A 20,953-nucleotide genomic window follows, 5' to 3' on the forward strand; every position below is an offset into this window, starting at 1 on the left:
ACAATTCACTTTTCACTGGATAATGTGGCTTATCAGCCCCTTATTCATCCCCAGACACCCATCAACCTCAACCAGCTTCTAACCTGCTTCAAACCTCAGCATTTGTGTGACTGAACTAGAGTGAAAGTTCACGGAAACTTGAGATGCTTTCATGCCCCTGACAGATTCTTACCTTTCCTTCAGCATTGTTCTGCTGGTTGGAACTCATACCGTTCCTGAATTTGTCTTGATCTCTCAAGGAGCTAGATGAAGAATGCAACAGTAACCAGAACAGTTATCTCTCTGGTACCGAGTAGATCATGAACACCTGCAGATCTTGAATTTATAGTAAACGAGGTATGCGGAAATAGCTTAAAGCACATAATGACTTCAACTTAAGAACTGGCTCTAGTAGCAATGATTACAAATTGTCAAGTTATGAGGAAATGTAAACACTGAAAGCTACTGACAAAACAAACTTCATGCTTGTTGTTGTTTAAAGGGCTTCTATTAAAATACACCCAGGAATGAGGCAGAGCAGGAGGATAGGACAATGTTTTCTGTGATTATGGAAATGTTTCTCTGGAACCATGAGCTATGGTAATAATCGCTGGGCGTGGTGGATCAGACAATAAGAGTTGGAGAGCAAAATGAACCTTTCCTCATCACACAGAGGTCTGAGGTGCTGAGCCTCAACTTCTTGGTGAAAAAAACATAAAGAACTGGAAGGCTGGAGGCAGCGAGTGGGAATAAAAGGATCCTTGTCTGGTTGGCTGCCAGTGACTAGTGATGTTCTGCAGGGAATGGTGTTGGGATCGCTTCTTTTTATGCTGTATATCAATGATTTAGATGATGGAATAGATGGCCTTGTTGCCAAGTTTTCAGATGATACGAAGCGTGGCGAAGGGGAAGGTAATGTTGAGGAAACAGGTAGGCTGCGGAAGAACTTGGACAGATTAGGAGAATGGGCAAGAGAGAGGCAGATGAAATACAGTGTTGGAAAATGCATGGTCATGCACTTCGATACAAGAAATAAATGTGTGGACTATTTTCTAAACGGAGAGAAAATCCAAAAATCTGAGGTGCAAAGGGACTTGGGAGTCCTTGGGCAGAAGACCCTAAAGGTTAACTTGCAGGTAGAGTCAGTGGTGAGGAAGGCAAATGCAATGTTAGAATTCATTTCAGGAGGTCTCGAATACAAGAGCAGGGATATAATGCTGAGGCTTTATAAGGCACTGATGAGGCCTCACGTTGAGTATTATGAACAGTTTTGGGCCTCTCATCTCAGAAAAGATGTGCTGGCATTGGAGAGGGTCCAGAGGAAGTTCACAAGGATAATTCCAAGATCAAAAAGATTATCATACGAAGAATGTGTGATATCTCTGGGTTTGTACTCGCTGTAATTTAGAAGGCTGGGGGGTATCTCATTGAAACTTTTCAAATGCTGAAAGGCCTAAACAGAGCAGGTGTGGAAAGGATGTTTCCCATGGTGGGCAAGTCTAGGACAAGAGGGCACAGCCGCAGGATAGAGGCGCTTCCATTTAAAACAGAGATGCAGAGAAATTTCTTTAACCAGAGGGTGATGAACTTGTGGAACTTATTACCACAGGAAGCTGTAGTTGCCAGAAATGGGGCTGAGGAGGGGAAAAAGGATCAGCCGTGATTGAATGGTGGAGCAGACTCGATGGGCCAAAAGACCTTATTCTGCTTCTTTGCCTGATTGTCTAAGGGCTGGGCATGGAGCAGTTGTGGGGGATCACTGCTGGTGTAGTGGTCACAGACAGATTATGTCAATGTGCCCATGGTGTGAAACCACCATCACTTTGCATATTAGGACAATGGACCATCTCATGTGCTCTGATTGCAAAAACGACAATAGAATTCTTCTCTTGGTATGGTGCCATTGGTAACTTTGTTTATGTTCAAATTCCTTATTAGCATAATAAATCACCAATAACATTCTGATAATGCAGATTTTAATAAAATAGAATCTACATTGTAAGAGTTTACAATACTTCTCATTTAGTAAAATAACTGGCTGACTGTTGGAGTTTGTGATCTGCTGTTTAGCGCCTGTGAACTACAATTTTGGTGGTGTGTTTTCAGGCCGATTGAGCGATCTGGTGCTTTGCTGTCTTCGAGAGTGTTCCTTGATGCTTCATGTGAAGCCCAGAAATGGGGCGTGAGCCCGTGATCGATTCCATTTCTCACTGACCTCCCAGATTAAAGTCCTGAGAAAAATTGTAATAATCGAGGTGGGTGCGGACAATGAACGGGTGCTCAGCATGTCTACCAGCCTCTTGCTCGCTGCTCGCAGGGGAAGGTGTCTGTGTGTGACCGTCTCTCTCTCTCTCTCTCTCTCCCCCCCTCCCCTCCTCTCTCCCCACCTCTCTCTCTCTCCCCTCCTCTCTCTCCCTCTCTCCCCCTCTCTCTCTCCCCACCTCTCTCTCTCTCCACTCCTCTCTCTCCCTCTCTCCCCTCTCTCTCTCCCCACCTCTCTCTCCCTCTCTCCCCCTCCCTCTCTCCCCCTCTCTCTCTCCCCCTCCCTCTCCCTCCCTCTCTCGATGCTGTTGGAGGATGGTACTTGAGCAAGGTTTAATCAACTTGGTTTGTGGGCTGGACTCTGTAGTTCATGTTATGATGTGTTGCTGGTTTCTGGTCACTACTAGCTTGTTGCTATTTCGGAAAATTTTGTATCAGGGCAGCCTGCAGATAGTGAACATGGAGCTGAACTGAATATGTTGTTCACGTGATTTGTTTTTTTAATGTGTGTGGGGGGGTACTGAAGTTTCTCTTTAAATGGGTTCCATGTTTTTTTTTTGATTTCATGGCTGTCTGTGGGGACGATCTCAGGGCTGTATACTGTAACACAGGAACAGAGAATCATAGAAAATCTACAGCTCAATACAGGCCCTTCGACTCACAAAGCTGTGCCGAATATGTACTTACTTTAGGAATTACCTAGGGTTACCCATAGCCCTCTATTTTTCTAAGCTTCATATACCTATCCAGGAATCTTTTAAAAGATAACCCTGTTATTATATCACCGTTCCAGAATCTGTCTCCCTATCTGCTCCTCGATATCCCTGTTACTATTGGTTGGTCTATAAAAAACACCCAGTAGAATTATTGACCCCTTCCTGTTTCTAACATCCATCCGTAGAGAATCCGTCGGCAATCCCTCCACGAGTTCCTCCTTTTCTGCAGCCGTGGCATGACCTCTGATCGACAGTGCCACACCTCCACCTCCTTTGCCTCCCTCCCTGTCCTTACTGAAACATCTAAAGCCTGGCACTCTAATTAGCCGTTCCTGCCCCTAAGCCATCAAGTCTCTGTAATGGCCACAGCATCATAGCTCCAAGTACTGATCAATGCTCTAAGCTCATCCGCTTTCAATCTTTTCGATACACTCTTTAAAAATAAATGTACTTATGTTCTCTGATTCTCTGAATCAACTAAATGTTACCCTATAATCCTTCATTTGCATCCTTGTCTCGATATGCCAAAAGACTCTGGTCCTATGCAGTGGAAAGGGGAGCAATGCTGCTCAAAGAGTTTCCTTGCCTGTGTTGACTAAACACTATCCGTAAACTGTCTTCGTACAGCCATTATCTGCAACCATTGCCTTGCTGTACCTTCCACACTCCTCCCTCCTGTTCTGTAAAGGACAACTCAAATCTTACTGAATCTCAACAGCACAGTCTCTGAAACCCTGAGACAGTTTCACCAGGGGCAGGTCACTGTTGTGATGGAGGAGGCTGCTGTGTGGGCCATCACTGTACAGAGTTCCCTCAGGCAAGAGATTAAAACAAATATCACAACAAGCAGGAATCGGAACAGAGTTCACAGCCTCGGAACAGTGGGACATCCCTTTAGGACAAAGATGAAGAAAACTTTGTTTAGCCAGCGGGTGGCAAATCTGTGGAATTCATTGTTACAGACAGCTGTGGAGGCCAAGTCATTGGGTATACTTAAAGCAGAAGTTTATAAAGTCTTGATTATTGAGAGCAGGGAGAAAGATGGAATTCTCATCTCCTTGTTTATCTGCACTTGAGGATTCATGGGTCCCATATTTGTTGCTGTTGTTAAGTGCCATCGAGTCACCATTGACTCATGGTGACCCTATGGATCGTTGGCGATGTGGTAATGTTGGCATTGAGATAAGGTTCTGCAAAGTGAGTCCAGGGAGTAGGGTGCTGTGTTAAAGGGCAGGACCTCCAGGATTGTTATCTCAGGATTGCCCCATGCAAAGTGTCCGTGAGGCCAAAAAAAAGTTTATACAATTTAATGTGTGTCTAAAAAGTTAGTGTAGGAGGGAGGGCTGAAGATTTTTGGATCATTGGGCTCTCTTCCAGGAAAGGTAGGACCTGCACAGAAGGGACGGTTTGCACTTGAACTGGAGGGGGGATGAAGGTTTGCTCGTGCTGCACTGTGGGGCGGGGGTTTAAACTGGAGTTGCGGGGTGATGGGAACCAGAGTGCCAGAACAGTTAGTGCAGACGTTTTTTTTTTGAGAGAGATGGGAACCAGCATTGGGAATGGAAAAAGAGAGGAGTGTTAAGGAATAAATTACTAGACTAGCTTGAATTCCTCGTTCTGATTGTTTGCAAAAGCCCTGTTCTCTATGCTACTCCTAATTGACAGGGTACTGGTATCCTTTCTAAAACACATGCCTCGCTCAGTGGTCTGAGGGGAGGAATGATTCCTACTGAATAATGGTTTCACTTTCAATTCTCTGCACACTGAATAATGGTTTCACTTTCAATTCTCTGTACACTCTCAGATGAAAAGTTGGCACAACCCCGTCCTATCTGACAAAGGGTGTGACTTGTGAAAGGTGTAGTCATTTGGGGAGGGATGGGTAGGGCGTTAATGAACTGACTGGAGGAATGAAGCTTCACAGCAGAGACAGTTGTTGGATTAAACTGTAGAATAGTTACTTAACTTGATATTTCTTGTAGCTTAACTTTACAATCTCCAATATATATCAATACCCAGCGCCTGGCCTGACACCTTGCCCTATTGTCCTGTTTATTATTTATTGTAACGCCTACACTGTTTTGTACACTTTATGCAGTCCTGGGTAGGTCTGTAGTCTAGTGTAGTTGTTGTGTGTTTTTTTTCTGTGTTGTTTTTATGTAGTTCAGTCTAGTTTTTGTACGGTGTCATGTAACACCATGGTCCTGGAAAACGTCTCATTTTTACTATGTACTGTACCAGCAGTTATGGTCGAAGTGACAATAAAAGTGACTTGACTTGACTTGACTTCTACTAGTTCAATGAATTTTCTAGTAATTTCAGTACAGCTGCCTCAATATTTGGGCCTGTACTCACTGGAACTTAGAAGAATGCATGGGGATCGCGTGGAAATCTACCGTGTGGTGAAAGGACTAAATAAGCTGGATATGGAGAGGATGTTTCCTATCGTGGAGGTACCCAAAACTAGAGAGCCCAGTCTCAAAATTGAGGGGTGACCTTTTAGAACAGAAGTAAGGAACAAGTATTTTACCCCAAGAATGGTGAATCTGTGGAATGCTCTGCCCCAGGGTGCAGTGGATGCTAAATCCATGGGTATATTTAAAGCAAAATTTGATGGATTCCTGATTGGTCGGGCATCAAGAGATATGGTGAGAAGGAAGGGGTTTAGGTCAGCCATGATGAAATGGCGGAGTGGACCCATGGGCTGAATGGCCTTGTCCTGCTCCTATGTCTTATGGTCTTATGGAATTTGAAGCTGCCCACCCTTTCACTGTTGACTGCTTGATGAGGATTATTCCTGTACCTTCCCCCTCCTGAGATCCACATTCAATTCGGTTGTATGTAGAAAGGGTCCAGGCAGATGGTACGTAAATGGTACTACATACGGCAGTTAGCAAGACCCCTCCACTCCTTTGGTTCAACCAAAGATTCCACTGCTGACCACCTAGTAAGAACTGGACCATCCCTTCCTAATGTTCACATTCAATTCGATCACAGCCTTGCGTGTTTGGATGCACAGAAAGTCTAGGCAGCGGGGACAAATATGGTACTATGTAGGCCAGATAACAACACTGGTTGAAGCTAAAGGTCCCATTTTAGAATGAAGGAGATAAGTATCACTAATGTGACTTGGAGAGTCATCAGTGATATAGACATTGCTCCTCCTGTTACTCAAATCAAGTCCCAGCTCACCTGGTTGCTGTAGAAGACTTCACTCTGATCCTCAACCTCAGGGCTGGGGATTTATGCAATCTGTTCTAAGAAGGTTGATAACATCCTTCAAAGCATTTTCATCTGCAAAAGTCATTTCTGTGCACATTGCAGTCTCATATGCTCTTCACAGCTCTGGTCTGGTTATCAAAGTAGAAAAAAGAATCAAACTGTACATTTCAGGGGTATATTCAATGGCAACCCACCTTCTCAATGTATGTCGGCCCTCTAAAGCACAACCAACAACCTGACTGGTTAGATGGTAACACATTATTCTGTGAGAACTAAAATGACAAGTGTGTTGGTGTCATGACGCATAGAACACACTAAACTTATCACAAGCAGTAATCCGAAAGTTTAGATAGTCAGTCCTTGTCAAAAAGGGTTTTCTGGCCATTGGTTCTCTGCTTTGTGACACTGTTTCCTTAATGTGCGATGTGTGGATCCTCATTGGCTTCACCTGCACCTTCAGAGCAATGTACCTAGTCAGCTGTACTTAAAATGGGCCTTCCCACCAAGGCTCAAGGCAATGCTTTCGTCAGTTCAATCTCATCACTGTCCTGTCTCCCTTTCTTTTCACCATCTACACCAGCTACAACGCAGAGTCTTGCCATCTTCAGAAGTTTTCTGATGACTCTGCCATAGTTGGATGCATCAGCAAGGGAGATGAGGCTGAGTACAGGGCTACGGTGAGAAACTTTGTCTCATGGTGCGAGCAGAATCATCTGCAGCTTAATGTGAAAAAGACTAAGGAGCTGGTGGTGGACCTGAGGAGGGCTAAGGCACCGGTGATGCCTGTTTCCATCCAAGGGGTCAGTGTGGACATGGTGGAGGATTACAAATACCTGGGGATATGAATGGACAATAAACTGGACTGGTCAAAGAACACTGAGGCTGTCTACAAGAAGGGTCAGAGCCGTCTCTACTTCCTGAGGAGACTGAGGTCCTTTAACATCTGCCGGACGATGCTGAGGATGTTCTACGGTCTGTGGTGGTCAGTGCTATCATGTTTGCTGTTGTGTGCTGGGGCAGCAGGCTGAGGGTAGCAGACACCAACAGAATCAACAAACTCATTTGTAAGGCCAGTGATGTTGTGAGAGTGGAACTGGACTCTCTGACGGTGGTGTCTGAAAAGAGGATCCTGTCCAAGTTGCATGCCATCTTGGACAACGACTCCCATCCACTCCATAATGTACTGGTTAGGCACAGGAGTACTTTCAGCCAGAGACTCATTCCACCGAGATGTAACACTGAGCGTCACAGGAAGTCATTCCTGCCTGTGGCCATCAAACTTTACAACTCCTCCCTCGGAGTGTCAGACACCCTGAGCCAATAGGCTGGTCCTGGACTTATTTCCACTTGGAATAATTAATATTATTATTTAATTATTTATGGTTTTATATTGCTATATTTCTACACTATTCTTGGTTGGTGCGGCTGTAACGAAACCCAATTTCCCTCGGGATCAATAAAGTATGTCTGTCTGTCTCTCTGTCTGTCTGTCTCTCTGTGTCTGTCTGTCTGTCTGTCTGTCTGTCTGTCTATCAGTACCCATCTCCAGGCTAGTAGGTGTAACACTCTGAAGCCAGTACGATCTTCTGGCCTTCAAGTACCAGATGGTACTTTTAAGAGTTTTTGTCAGTGCCACACAATACAGCAGTATGCTTTCACTCATGGTATGGATGTCATCTGTTTAACCCAGAGGGGAGGAGCCACTGGTAATAGCATGAGGCATGCCAATACTATCCCATTCACAGACAGGCCTGTCACATGACTGGGAGCACAGCACGTAGTCATGAGAACCATGTTACACTGTACCGCTGTCACAAAGCAAAGCCGTTTCAGCGTGGACGGAAGGTAAAAACGAAGAGAAAAAGCTTCAGTTGCTGATTTATCCGGCGTGTGGATATAGCCTTAGGCTACTAAAACGGCGTTTTCCTCCCCCGAAACCAAAGCTTTTCAGAAACACTTTCCAGGCTGGATATTTTTGAAAACACTGCTCGGGCAGATCAGTGTGGACGGAATAACCAGTGACTTTTGAAAACACTGTCAGATGGCAAAGAGACTGAAGCCAGATAGAAATGTACTCACCAGATGCTTTGACCCATAACTTACTGAATAAATAAGTATACTCACTTTGCCGTTTTCTGTCCTTGCTCGTATGAAGGTGGTTTACCTATTTATGCAAGTACTTCTCTGACAATAGATGTGTAACAGCCTAATGTAACATTGTATGGAAATACAAGATAACACTGATGCAGACATGTTTTATATATTTAACAAGGTGCTTTATTAATGCAACGGAGTTAGTCAGTTTTTCAATGATCGTCGTCAGCCGGGTCAATCTGTCTGTGAACTCCCTGTCGGTTGCCTCCGTACGCTCCAGTATCTGTTTTTTTTAGTTTTAAGTTCTGCGTGGGAGCCAACAGCTGCCCGTCGTTTTAAGTTTTTCTAGTCTGTAACTACACAAACGCGCACTTTCACAGTGAGATTCGACACCAAACATGTCGCTTGTTTTCGGTAGATGTGTCCTGCGCACGCACAGCAGGAGGAGATTCACCGAAATCTCCATTTCAGTGTGGATAGAGATACTTTCAAAAACGTGTAGTGTGGATTCCTATCGTTTTTACCCGAAACTGGCTTTTTCAAAATTATCCGGTTTAGTGTGGATGTAGCCTAAATGACCACAGGGGCATGGTGTAGCAGTGTGCTACACGCAGCGCTGAAATAATGACATGGAGTCTGTGAACTGCAGTTGCAAAAGAGGTTTATTCAAACTTCGTGGCCTCGCTTTAAATCCTTCCTGATCCTGCCCTCCCCGGGCGGGAATGCTGTAGGGGGCGTATATTCACAGTCCTGTCCCGCGGGCGGGCTTTTCCCCTTGCTGGTGAAGCAGGCTTGGTGCCCTCTTTGGGACCGGCCTCAATGCCGGCGCATGCCGCTTTGTGAGCCAGTTCGAGAGCGCTGGGAAGTGGGTCGCCACATAATCCCCCCCCCCCAGAACCGGCGATACACCCCCCAATGTCCACAGTCTGGGTCGGACTCTGTTTGGGAGGTCTGCCTCTGCGCCGCGGTGCCTGAATCTTGACCGGCTGCGCCAAGTCCACATGGGCTGGTTTGAGTCGGTCCACTGTGAAAACCTCCTCTTTCCCCCCAATGTCCAGCACGAATGTGGACCCATTGTTTCTGATCACCGTAAACAGCCCCTTGTAGGGCCGCTGGAGTGGTGCCCGATGTCTGCCCCGTCGTACAAAAACGAACTTACAGTTTTGCAGGTCTTTGGGTACACAGGTCGGGCTCTGTCCATGCTGTGAAGTGGGTATGGGGGCCAAGTTACCGAGCCTCTCGTGTAGTCTGTCCAGGACTGCTGCGGGATCTTCCTCTTGCCCCCTTGCTGGTACGAACTCCCCTGGGACGACCAGGGGTACACCGTACACCAACTCGGCCGACGAGGTGTGCAAATTGTCTTTGGGCACTGTGCGGATTCCGAGCAGGACCCAGGGAAGCTCGTCCACCCAGTTAGGCCCTTTGAGGCGGGCCATGAGAACCGACTTCAGGTGATGGTGGAAACGCTCCACCAGTCCGTTCGACTGTGGGTGGTAGGCAGTTGTGTGGTGCAGCTGTGTCCCCAAAAGGCTGGCCAAAGCTGACCACAGGCTGGAGGTGAACTGGGCGCCTCTGTCGGAGGTAATGTGGGCCGGTACCCCAAAGCGAGATACCCAGGTGGCAATCAGTGCCCGGGTGCAAGATTCGGAGGCGGTGTCGGTGATTGGGATCGCCTCTGGCCATCTGGTGAACCGGTCCACGATAGTGAGGAGGTGCTGCGCTCCGTGCAACACTGGCAGGGGGCCCACGATATCCACAAGAATGTGGTCGAAACGCCGGCGGGTGGGGTGGAACTGCTGCTGCAGAGCTTTGGTGTGCCGCTGCACCTTGGCTGTTTGGCAGTGCATGCACGTTTTGGCCCATTCACTGACCTGCTTGCGGAGTCCGTGCCAAACGAACCTGTTGGCTACCATCCGGATGGTTGTCCTGATGGAGGGGTGCGTTAAGTTGTGAATGGAGTTGAAAACGCGTCGCCGCCAGGTTGCCGGGACAACGGGATGGGGTTGGCCGGTGGTGACGTCACAGAGTAGGGTCCTCTCACCTGGGCCTACAGGGAGGTCCTGGAGCTGCAAACTGGAGACTGCAGTCCTGTAACTAGGGATCTCCTTGTCTGCCTGCTGCGCCTTCGCCAGCGCTTCACAGTCTACCCCCTGGGACAGGGCCTGGATGTTAGGGCGGGAGAGGGCGTCCGCCACGACATTGTCCTTTCTGGAGACATGCCGGACATCCGTCGTATATTCGGAGATGTAGGACAGATGTCGCTGCTGGTGGGACGACCAGGGGTTGGATGCTTTCGTGAACGCAAAGGTAAGCGGTTTGTGGTCCGTGAATGCAGTGAAGGGCCTACCTTCTAAGAAGTACCTGAAATGCCGGATTGCCTGGTATAGCGCCAACAGTTCCTGGTCGTAAGCACTGTATTTGATCTCGGGTAGTCGCAGGTGTTGCTGAAAAACGCCAGGGGTTGCCAGCGACCCGTGATAGGTTGTTCCAGCACCCCACCGACTGCCGTGTTGGATGCGTCCACTGTGAGGGCGGTAGGGACGTCCGTTCTGCGGTGCACTAGCATCGTGGCGTTTTCCAAGGCTTCTTTGGTTTTAACGAAAGCAGCGGCAGACTCCTCGTCCCAAGCAATGACCTTGCCCTTACCCAACATCAGGGCGAACAGGGGTCGCATGATTCGGGCAGCTGAAGGGAGGAAGCGGTGGTAGAAATTCACCTTACTCACAAATTCCTGAAGGCCTTTGATTGTGTTGGGTCGGGGGAAATGGCGGACCGCATCTACTTTGGCAGGCAGAGGGGTTGCCCCATCTTTAGTAATCCTGTGGCCCAGGAAGTCAATGGTGTTGAGCCCGAACTGGCATTTGGCCGGGTTGATTGTCAGGCTGTATTTACTCAGTAGGGCAAAAAGTTGACGGAGGTGGGACAGATGCTCCTGATGACTGCTGCTGGCTATGAGGATGTCATCCAAATAGATGAAAGCGAAGTCCAGGTCACATCCCACTGCGTCCATTAACTGCTGGAACGTCTGTGCGGCATTCTTTAGGCCGAATGGCATGCGGAGGAACTCAAAAAGGCCGAACGGGGTGAAGAGTGCCGTTTTGGGGATGTCGTCCGGATGCATCGGGATTTGATGGTATCCCGGGATGAGGTCCACCTTGGAGAAGATCTGTGCGCTGTGCAGGTTTGCTGCAAAGTCCTGAATGTGCAGCACAGGGTAGCGGTCCAGCGTTGTAGCCTCGTTCAGCCTGCGGTAGTCGCCGCATGGTCTCCAGCCCCCTGTTGCTTTGGGCATCATGTGCAGGGGGGAGGCCCATGGGCTGTCGGACCGCCGGATGATCCCCAATTCCTCCATCCTCTTGAACTCCTCCTTCGCCAGTCAGAGCTTGTCCGGGGGAAGCCACCGAGCACGGGCGTGGAGGGGTGGTCCTTGTGTCGGGATGTGGCGCTGGACTCTGTGTCTGGGCATGACAGCGTGATGGAGTCGAGGTGTGGGGCTGGCAACTGGGCTTCACCCAGGGAGAACGTCTGAAAGGTCTCGGCATGGACCAGTCTCTTCCTTGGCAGGTTGACCAGTAGGCTGTGAGCCCGCAAAAAATCTGCTCCCAGGAGTGGTTGGGCCACGGCGGCCAGTGTGAAGTCCCACGTGAACTGGCTGGAGCCGAACTGTAGCCGCACCGTACAGGTGCTGTAGGTCCGTATTGTGCTGCCATTTGTGGCCCTCAGGGTGGGTCCCGGTTCTCTGTTGCGGGTGTTGTAACTTGTCAGAGGTAAGACACTGATCTCGGCTCCGGTGTCGACCAAAAAGCGGCGTCCCGACTGCTTTTCCCCGACATACAGGAGGCTATCCTGATGGCCAGCTGTCGTAGCCATCAGCGGTGGCTGGCCCTGGCATTTCCTGGGAACTTGCAGGGCGGGCTACAGCGGCGGGCTTCTGCGCCCCACCGCTGGTGGTAGAAGCACCATTGTTCATTGGTCTCCTCACCCCTGCCTCTGGGGTTAGCGGGCTCTGCGGCCGGGCCTGGACTGGTTTGCTGCTGGGAGCATGGCCTGGTGATCTGTGCGATGGATGCCCCTTCTTGACTTTCCACAGCACGTCCGCCCGGGCCGCCACCTTCCGGGGGTCACTGAAATCCGCGTCGGACAGCAGCAGGCGTATGTCCTCGGGCAGCTGCTCCAGGAATGCCTGCTCAAACATGAGGCAGGGCTTGTGACCTCCGGCCAGGGACAGCATCTCGTTCATCAAAGCCGATGGTGGCCTGTCCCCCAAACCATCCAGGTGCAGTAAGCGGGCAGCTCGCTCGTGCCGTGAGAGTCCGAAAGTCCTTATGAGCAAGGCTTTGAATTCTGTGTATTTGCCATCCGCTGGGGAAGACTGTATGAACTCCTCAACCTGGGTGGCTGTCTCCCGGTCGAGGGAGCTCACCACGTAGTAGTAACGTGTGGCATCCGAGGTTATCTGCCGAATGTGGAATTGGGCTTCTGCCTGCTGGAACTATCGGTGAGGTCACAGCGTCCAGAAGCTTGGCAGTTTCAACGAAACTGCATGAACAGATGCGGCGGCATTTATCTCCGGTCCAAATATCGTTTGGACCGTCGGGGTCACCAATTGTAGCGGTGTGCTACACGCAGCGCTTAAATAACAACACGGAGTCGGTGAGCTGCAGTTACAAAAGAGGTTTATTCAAACTTCGCAGTCTCGCTTTAAAGCCTTCCTGATCCCGCCCTCCCTGGGCGGGAATGCTGTAGGGGGCGTATTCACAGTCCCGTCCCGCGGACGGGCTTTTCCCCTTGCTGGTGAAGAAGGCTTGGTGCCCTCTTTGGGACCGGCCTCAATGCCGGCGCGCGCCGCTTTGTGAGCCGCTTCGAGCGCGCTGGGAAGTGGGTCACCACAATGGATAGAATAAATCAGAGACATTACCAGCTCCTCAGTAATCGATTGTACACCACAATGTATTTGCATTGTCTACAAACCTGACCTGTTATCATTCAGACCACCCACAACATTCTTGTGTTGGCCAATCAGCACATTCTCCTTTCTCCCACATGCTTTGCCAAAGCAACTAAATGAACTTCCATGCTAATCTGGGAAAGGATGGAGTGGGGAGCAGTTGTCTATCGTTAATGCCCATCAGGATACCAGACTCTCTAGGTTTGCAAATCAATCACAGAATTAGTTCTGTCCTTCCATTTCCCCACATCCATGAAATTTTCAAAAGCCCAAAATGCCTTTCATCTGAAGAGTCATTTCTGTGCACAGCGCAGTCTCATACTTCCTTCACAGCTCTAGTCTTTTTATCAAACTAGAATACAGGATCAAAGTCAGTACAATTCAGGCGTATGTTCAATGGCAACCCACATTCTCAATGTATATGGTCCCTCCAGAGCACACCCGACAACCACACCAGTTAGTATGTGGCACAGTGATACCCCAAACAAAAACAGTGAAGTTTGTTAATATCATCATACAGTTCTGTGCTTAGGCAGAAAGCAGACACAAAGATTATCAGAGGCAGTAATAATCAAACAATTCAGATAGACAGTACTTGTCATCAGGTTTTTCTGGCAACTGGCTTCCTGGTTTGGTGGTCATTTGGTTTGGTTTGTGTGGATGCACATCAGCTTCGTTTAGACATTCAGAACAATATATCTAGTCAGCATCACTTGAAATGGGCCTTCCCACCGAGACTTGAGGCGATTCTTTCGATGACAGGATCTCACCAGCACGCTTTCTCCGTCCTGGTAGGTCTGACACTCTCCAGTAAGCACGATCTCCTGGACTTCAGTCCCTGTTGATGGGAAACCTTTAACAGTTTCTATCAGTTTCACACAATGCAGCAACATGCTTTCACTCATGGTATGGAGGTCATCTGTTTAACCCAGAGGGGAGAAGCGACTGGTAAGTGCATGGTACTATCGCACGTGGATTTAAGCAGTTTGGAGCACAGCACATTCTGAGGAGAGCCAGTGGCAGCCCCGCTGGCCACTTCAATCCAGTTTCCTCCAGCAATTTAGTCAACCTGTTTCTCAGGGCTCCAGTCTGACTTTCAACTTCATTCATAGAAACATGGAAAACAGGTGCAGGAGTAGTCCATTCGGCCCTTTGAGCCTGCCCTGCCATTCAGTATGATCATGGCTGATCATCCAACTCAGAACCCTGTACCTGCTTTCTCTCCATACCCCCGATCCCTTTAGCCACAAGGGCCATATCTAACTCCCTGTTAAATATAGCCAATGAACCGGCCTCAACTGTTTCCTGTGGCAGAGAATTCCACAGATTCGCCACTCTCTGTGTGAAGAAGTTTTTCCTCATCTCGGTCCTAAAAGACTTCCCCTTTATCCTTAAGCTGTGACCCTTCGTTCTGGACTTCCCCAACATCGGAAACAATCTTCCTGCATCCAGCCTGTCCAATCCCTTTAGAATTTTATACGTTTCAATAAGATCCTCCCTCAATCTTCTAAATTCCAGTGAGTATAAGCCTGGACGATTCAGTCTTTCTTCATATGAAAGTCCTGCCATCCCAGGAATCAATCTGGTGAACCTTCACTGTACTCCCTCTATGGCAAGAATGTCTTTCCTCAGATTAGGGGACCAAAACTGCACACAATACTCTTGGTGCGGTCTCACCAAGGCCTTGTACAACTGCAGTAGAACCTCCCTGCTCCTGTACTCAAATCCTTTTGCTATGAATGCCAACATACCATTTGCCTTTTTCACCGCCTGCTGTACCTGCGTGCCCACCTTCAATGACTGGTGTACAATGACACCCAGGTCTCGTTGCACCTCCCCTTATTCTAATCGGCCACCATTCAGATAATAATCTGTTTTCCTGTACTTGCAACCAAAGTGGATAACCTCACATTTATCCACATTAAATTGCATCTGCCATGAATTTGCCCACTCACCTAACCTATCCAAGTCACCCTGCATCCTCTTAGCATCCTCCTCACAGCTAACACCGCCGCCCAGCTTCGTGTCATCTGCAAACTTGGAGATGCTGCATTTAATTCCCTCGTCTAAATCATTAATATATATTGTAAACAACTGGGGTCCCAGCACTGAGCCTTGTGGTACCCCATTAGTCACTGCCTACCATTCTGAAAAGGTCCCGCTTACTCCCACTCTTTGCTTCCTGTCTGCCAACCAATTCTCTATCCACATCAATACCATACTCCCAATACAGTGTGCTTTAAGCTTGCACACTAATCTCCTGTGTGGGATCTTGTCAAAAGCCTTTTGAAAATCTAAATATACCACATTCACTGGCTCTCCCCTATCCACTCTACTAGTTACATCTTCAAAAAATTCTATAAGATTCGTCAGACATGATTTCCCTTTCACAAATCCATGTTGACTTTGTCTGATGATTTCACCTCTTTCCAAATGTGCTGTTATCACATCTTTGATAACCGACTCTTGCATATTCCCCACAACCGATGTCAGACTAACAGGTCTATAATTCCCCTGTTTTTCTCTCCCTCCTTTTTTAAAAAGTGGGGTTACATTAGTTACCCTCCAATCCTCAGGAACTAATCCAGAATCTAAGGAGTTTTGAAAAATTATCACTAATGCATCCACTATTTCTTGGGCTACTTCCTTAAGCACTCTGGGATGCAGACCATCTGGCCCTGGGGGTTTATCTGCCTTTAATCCCTTCAATTTACCTAACACCACTTCCCTACTAACATGTATTTCCCTCAGTTCCTCCATATCACTAGATCCTCGGTCCCTTACTATTTCTGGAAGATTATTTATGTCCTCCTTAGTGAAGACAGAACCAAAGTAGTTATTCAATTGGTCTGCTACGTCTTTGTCCCCTATGATCAATTCACCTGTTTCTGACTGTAAAGGACCTACATTTGTCTTGACCAATCTTTTTCTTTTCACATATCTATAAAAGCTTTTACAGTCACTTTGTATGTTCCCTGCCAGCTTTCTCTCATAATCTTTTTTCCCTTTCCTAATTAAGCCCTTTGTCCTCCTCTGCTGGTCTCTGAATTTCTCCCAGTCCTCAGGTGTGCCGCTTTTTTTTGCTAATTTATATATTTCTTCTTTGGACTTCATACTATCCCTAATTTCCTTTGTCAGCCACCGGTGCACTACCTTCCCTGGTTTATTCTTTTGCCAAACTGGGATAAACAATTGTTGTAGTTCATCCATGCAATCTTTAAATGCTTGCCATTGCATATCCACCGTCAACCCTTTAAGTATCATTTGCCAGTCTATCTTAGCTAATTCACGTCTCATACCTTCAAAGTTACTCTTCTTTCAGTTCAGAACCTTTGTTTCTGAATTACCTATGTCACTCTCCATCTTGAAGAATTCCACCATATTATGGTCACTCTTACCCAAGGGGCCTCGCACGACAAGATTGCTAACTAACCCTTCCTCATTGCTCAATACCCAATCTAGAATGGCCTGCTCTCTAGTTGGTTCCTCGACATGTTGGTTCAGAAAACCATCCCGCATACATTCCAAGAAATCCTCTTCCTCAGCACCCTTTCCAATTTGGTTCACCCCCAATCTATATGTAGATTGAAGTCACTCATTATAACTACTGTTCCTTTATTGCACACATTTCTAATTTCCTGATTAATGCCATTCCCAACCTCACTACCACTGTTAGGTAGATTCGTAGATTGTGGATGGTAAGGACAGGTGAAGTGATGCTTACCCTGCAAGACTTTTGTCAATTGCCTGTGGAGTCTGGCCGTTACCATTTAAGGTCTTCTCAGGGATTCCAAACAATGGATGAAATTCTCACAAGGGAAGGTTAGCAACACCTAGAGCATAATTTCTACGAGTGGGTAATTTCTACAATTTATCACACCACATAGCCACAGATTGTGAAGTGGTCATGACTACAGAAAACTTTTAACATCCTGTCCCAAGTCCAGCTTCCCTTCAAGAACTGATACAAAACAGGGACAAAAATCCTTTTTGAGAATATGGCGGTCTGTTTCCAATGATCAGAAGTGCCATTAAATGCCTAAACAAATATGAGGCATTCGGAAAATGTGCAAACCATATGACAAAATCAACCTGAGAACTGGTTGATGTCGCAACCAGTAAGATTTCAAGGTAAACACTGAGAACTACTTACAAGACAAACTTCATTCCTGCTTGTGTTTAAAGGGCTTGCAATTTAAACCCATGCAGGAATGAGGCAGAACAGGAAAATGTTTTCCATGCTAGTGTGCCATAAGAGATAGAACGAACATGTAGCTAAGATGATGACCTCTGTGAGTGCAGGATTGTAAATTAATAGTCAAAGGAACTCAGCAGGTCAGCCAACATCAAGTTCAGATTTATTGTCCTTCGACAAGTCTGCCACCAAATCCAGACCAAGGTGCGCAACACAGTACATATAACCCACACGCAACACATAAGGTAATACTAGCACAAATAAATTAATAATTAATAAGGTGCATTTATGACATAAGCCAAAATGTACACAATATAACACTAGTGGTGCTTCGTACGTGATGTGGTCTGGGTGGTGACAGGGAGGTCAGTCAATGTCAACATGATACCTCCTGCCTGATGGTAGCTGGTCAAAGAGTTTCTTGAAGGCTGGGAGGAATATATAGGCTGCGCTCCTGATAAATATCTTAGATGTTTAAAATTAATGAATATTTGTGGACCTAATTAACAGTCAGAAAGCAGAAGAAACCTCTCTTCGTCGTGCAGAGGTCTGAGCATAAGTATTTTGGGAACAGAACAAAGAGGAACACAGGGCTGGGCTTGGGGCAGTTATGAGAAATCAGTAGTGTTGCAAAACTGACCACTGGCAGAGCTGGGAAGGGTCAGCTCAGGATTTTTGTACTGAATGCAAAGAGAACAATAGGCTTTTCCTTTTGGCATGGTGCCAATACAACTGAAGTAACCACCCATGTTGAGTCAAGCAAGAAAGCATCAGAGGCAGAAGTGACACACACCACTTTAACAAGTGACAAAGCGTGAGGGAACAATGGTGTAAGAGTACATTGATGAACTAATGGACCAATAAATGTGTCCCATCAAGCTTCAAGTACAGATGAGCACAGAGTTGAGGATTCCAGCTTTCTTTCCGCTGCCCACATTGCAGAGAAATTTTCTTGATATGTTGGACCCTGAAGTTTTTGCGATAGGCCGGTTTTTCGAAGTCAAGAATGAGGCATAAAATTTCTTGCTTATGGCTGTTTTATTGAGTGATGCAAGAGCAAAGAAGAAGGAGAAGTGTTGAGAAAAAAAAGAGACCAATTTAAAAATACGTCATGGTCTTCTCATACCGTACTGAGTTAAACGAAACTCTATTGATCACAGTTAACCAATGATATAGACAGATTAGAGTAATGTGACACTGTACTGACTGTGATCAAAGTCATCGGAGAGACATTAAAACCGCTGATAAAGAAATCTTTCTTCATTACAGCAAGCTGGCAATCTTTTGGAAACGCTCAATGTAGAGTCTGTCAAACCCAAAAGTACATCAACGTAACCAAGGGCTCGATCCTCCAGACGTTTCTCATAACTACTTCTTTCACATCTTTTAAATCTTCTTTTTCTGTCAAATGTGTTTCTGCCACTGCTGGAGTCTTTCTTCCATGGCCTTCTGTCCTCTCCTGTCAGATTCCCCCTTCTCCAGCCCTGTATCTTTTCACCAATCAACTTCCCAGCTCTTTAACTCACCCCTCACCTCCCCACCCCCTGGTTTCACCGATCATCTACTGCTATTTGTGCCTCCCTCCCCCACCTTCTTACTCTGACTTCTCATCTATTTTCCACAGTTCTGTTGAAGGCTCTCAGTCCGAAACGTTGACTGTTTACATCACAGTGATGCAGCCTGTGCCCCATCAGAGATAATACCCTCCCACCTCTCGCAATAAATTGTGCAGAGTGGCAGAATCCATTCTTACATCTCTGTCTCTCCCTCTCTCTCTCCCTCTCCCTCCCTCCCCCCCTCCCCGGACAAAGGACAAAGGCTGGCTTCACCTAGAGACCACCTGAACTCCAGTGAACAACTCATTATAGAACTGAATTCACCTGAGACCATTTGGGATGGGGTAGGAAGAGTCAAAATAACTCAACTCCCCACTAAATGTCAACAGGGCCATGGATAGCATAAATCAGAGACATTACCAGCTCCTCAGTAATCGATTGTACTCCACAGTGTATTTGCATTGTCTACAAACCTGACCTGTTATCATTCAGACCACCCACAACATTCTTGTGTTGGCCAATCAGCACATTCTCCTTTCTCCCACATGCTTTGCCAAAGCAACTAAATGAACTTCCATGCTATTCTGGGTGCCACCCTGTCTCAATTCCTCCGCCTCCGCCACATCTGCTCTCAGGATGAGGCTTTTCATTCTAGGACAAAGGAGATGTCTTCCTTTTTTAAAGAAAGGGGCTTCCCTTCGTCCACTATCAACTCTGCCCTCCATCGTGTCTCCCGTATTTCACATACCTCTGCCCTCACCCCATCCCCCCACCAGTCCACCAGGGATAGAGTCCCCCTGGTCCTCACCTATCACCCTACCAGCCTACAGATCCAACGTATAATCCTCCGTAAGTTCCGCCACCTCCTACGTGATCCCACCACCAGCCACATCTTCCCCTCCCCCCACTCTCGGCTTACCGCAGGGATCGCTCCCTACGTGACTCCCTTGTCCATTCATCCCCCCCATCCCTCCCCACCGACCTCCCTCCGGGCACTCATCCCTGCAAACGGAAGAAGTGCTACACCTGCCCCCACACTTCTTCCCTCACCACCATCCCAGGCCCCAGACAGTCCTTTCAGGTGAGGCACCACGACACCTGCGAGTCAACTGGGGTATATACTGTATCCTGTGCTCTCGATGTGGCCATTTATACACTGGGGAGACCCGCCGCAGACTGGGAGACCGTTTGGCCGAACACCGGCGCTCAGTCCTCCAGCAGTGGCGGGATCTCCCTGTGGCCACACACTTCAATTCCACAGACCACTCCCACTCTGACATGTCTGTCCATGGCCTCCTCTACTGTCAAGATGAGGCCGCGCGCAGGTCGATGGAGCAATACCATATCTCTCGCCTAGGTAGCCTCCTTCCTGCCGGCATGAACATCCAACTCACAGACCTCCGTTGATACCCCTGCACCCCCCCCCCCACCCCATCCCTATCTATTATTTTAGTCTGGTTCTCTTTCTCTCTCTTTTCCCCCCTCACTATAATCTCCCCCCAACCCTACCTTTTTTCCTCTTTTATTTCCCATAATTCTCCACCTTCCCCCGAGCCCATTTCTCTCCAACCTATCTCTTCCCAGCTGTCTACTTCATCCCTCCCGCAAATTCTCATCCCCCCTCGACCATCCCATGTTACCTCACTCCTGATGAAGGGTTTCGGCCCGAAACGTCATCACTACCTCCTCCCATAGATGCTGTCTGGCCTGCTGAGTTCTGCCAGCATTTTGTGTTTTTATTTATTTCTAGCATCTGCAGATTCACTCGTGTTGCCTCGGATAGTCAGTACTTGTCATCAAGTTTTTCTGGCAATTGGCTTCCTGGTTTGGTGGTACCAGTGGCTTGACGTATGATGTGTGGATGCACATCAGCTTCGTTTAGACATTCAGAACAATATATCTAGTCAGCATCACTTGAAATGGGCCTTCCCACCGAGACTTGAGGCGATTCTTTCGATGACAGGATCTCACCAGCACGCTT

At 47.6% G+C, this 20,953-nt stretch overlaps 1 protein-coding gene across 1 annotated transcript in view; it reads right to left on the bottom strand.

The window, feature by feature from the left end:
- LOC132400128 (deoxynucleoside triphosphate triphosphohydrolase SAMHD1-like) overlaps positions 1-20,953 on the bottom strand; it is an 83,779-nt gene that overhangs the window by 44,968 nt on the left and 17,858 nt on the right. Inside the window, 1 exon segment of the mRNA XM_059981203.1 lies at positions 173-242. Within this exon segment, the coding sequence (XP_059837186.1) occupies positions 173-242 (70 nt within the window).

This window comes from Hypanus sabinus, chromosome 9, assembly GCF_030144855.1.
Source record: "Hypanus sabinus isolate sHypSab1 chromosome 9, sHypSab1.hap1, whole genome shotgun sequence".
NCBI classification, from domain to species: domain Eukaryota; kingdom Metazoa; phylum Chordata; class Chondrichthyes; order Myliobatiformes; family Dasyatidae; genus Hypanus; species Hypanus sabinus.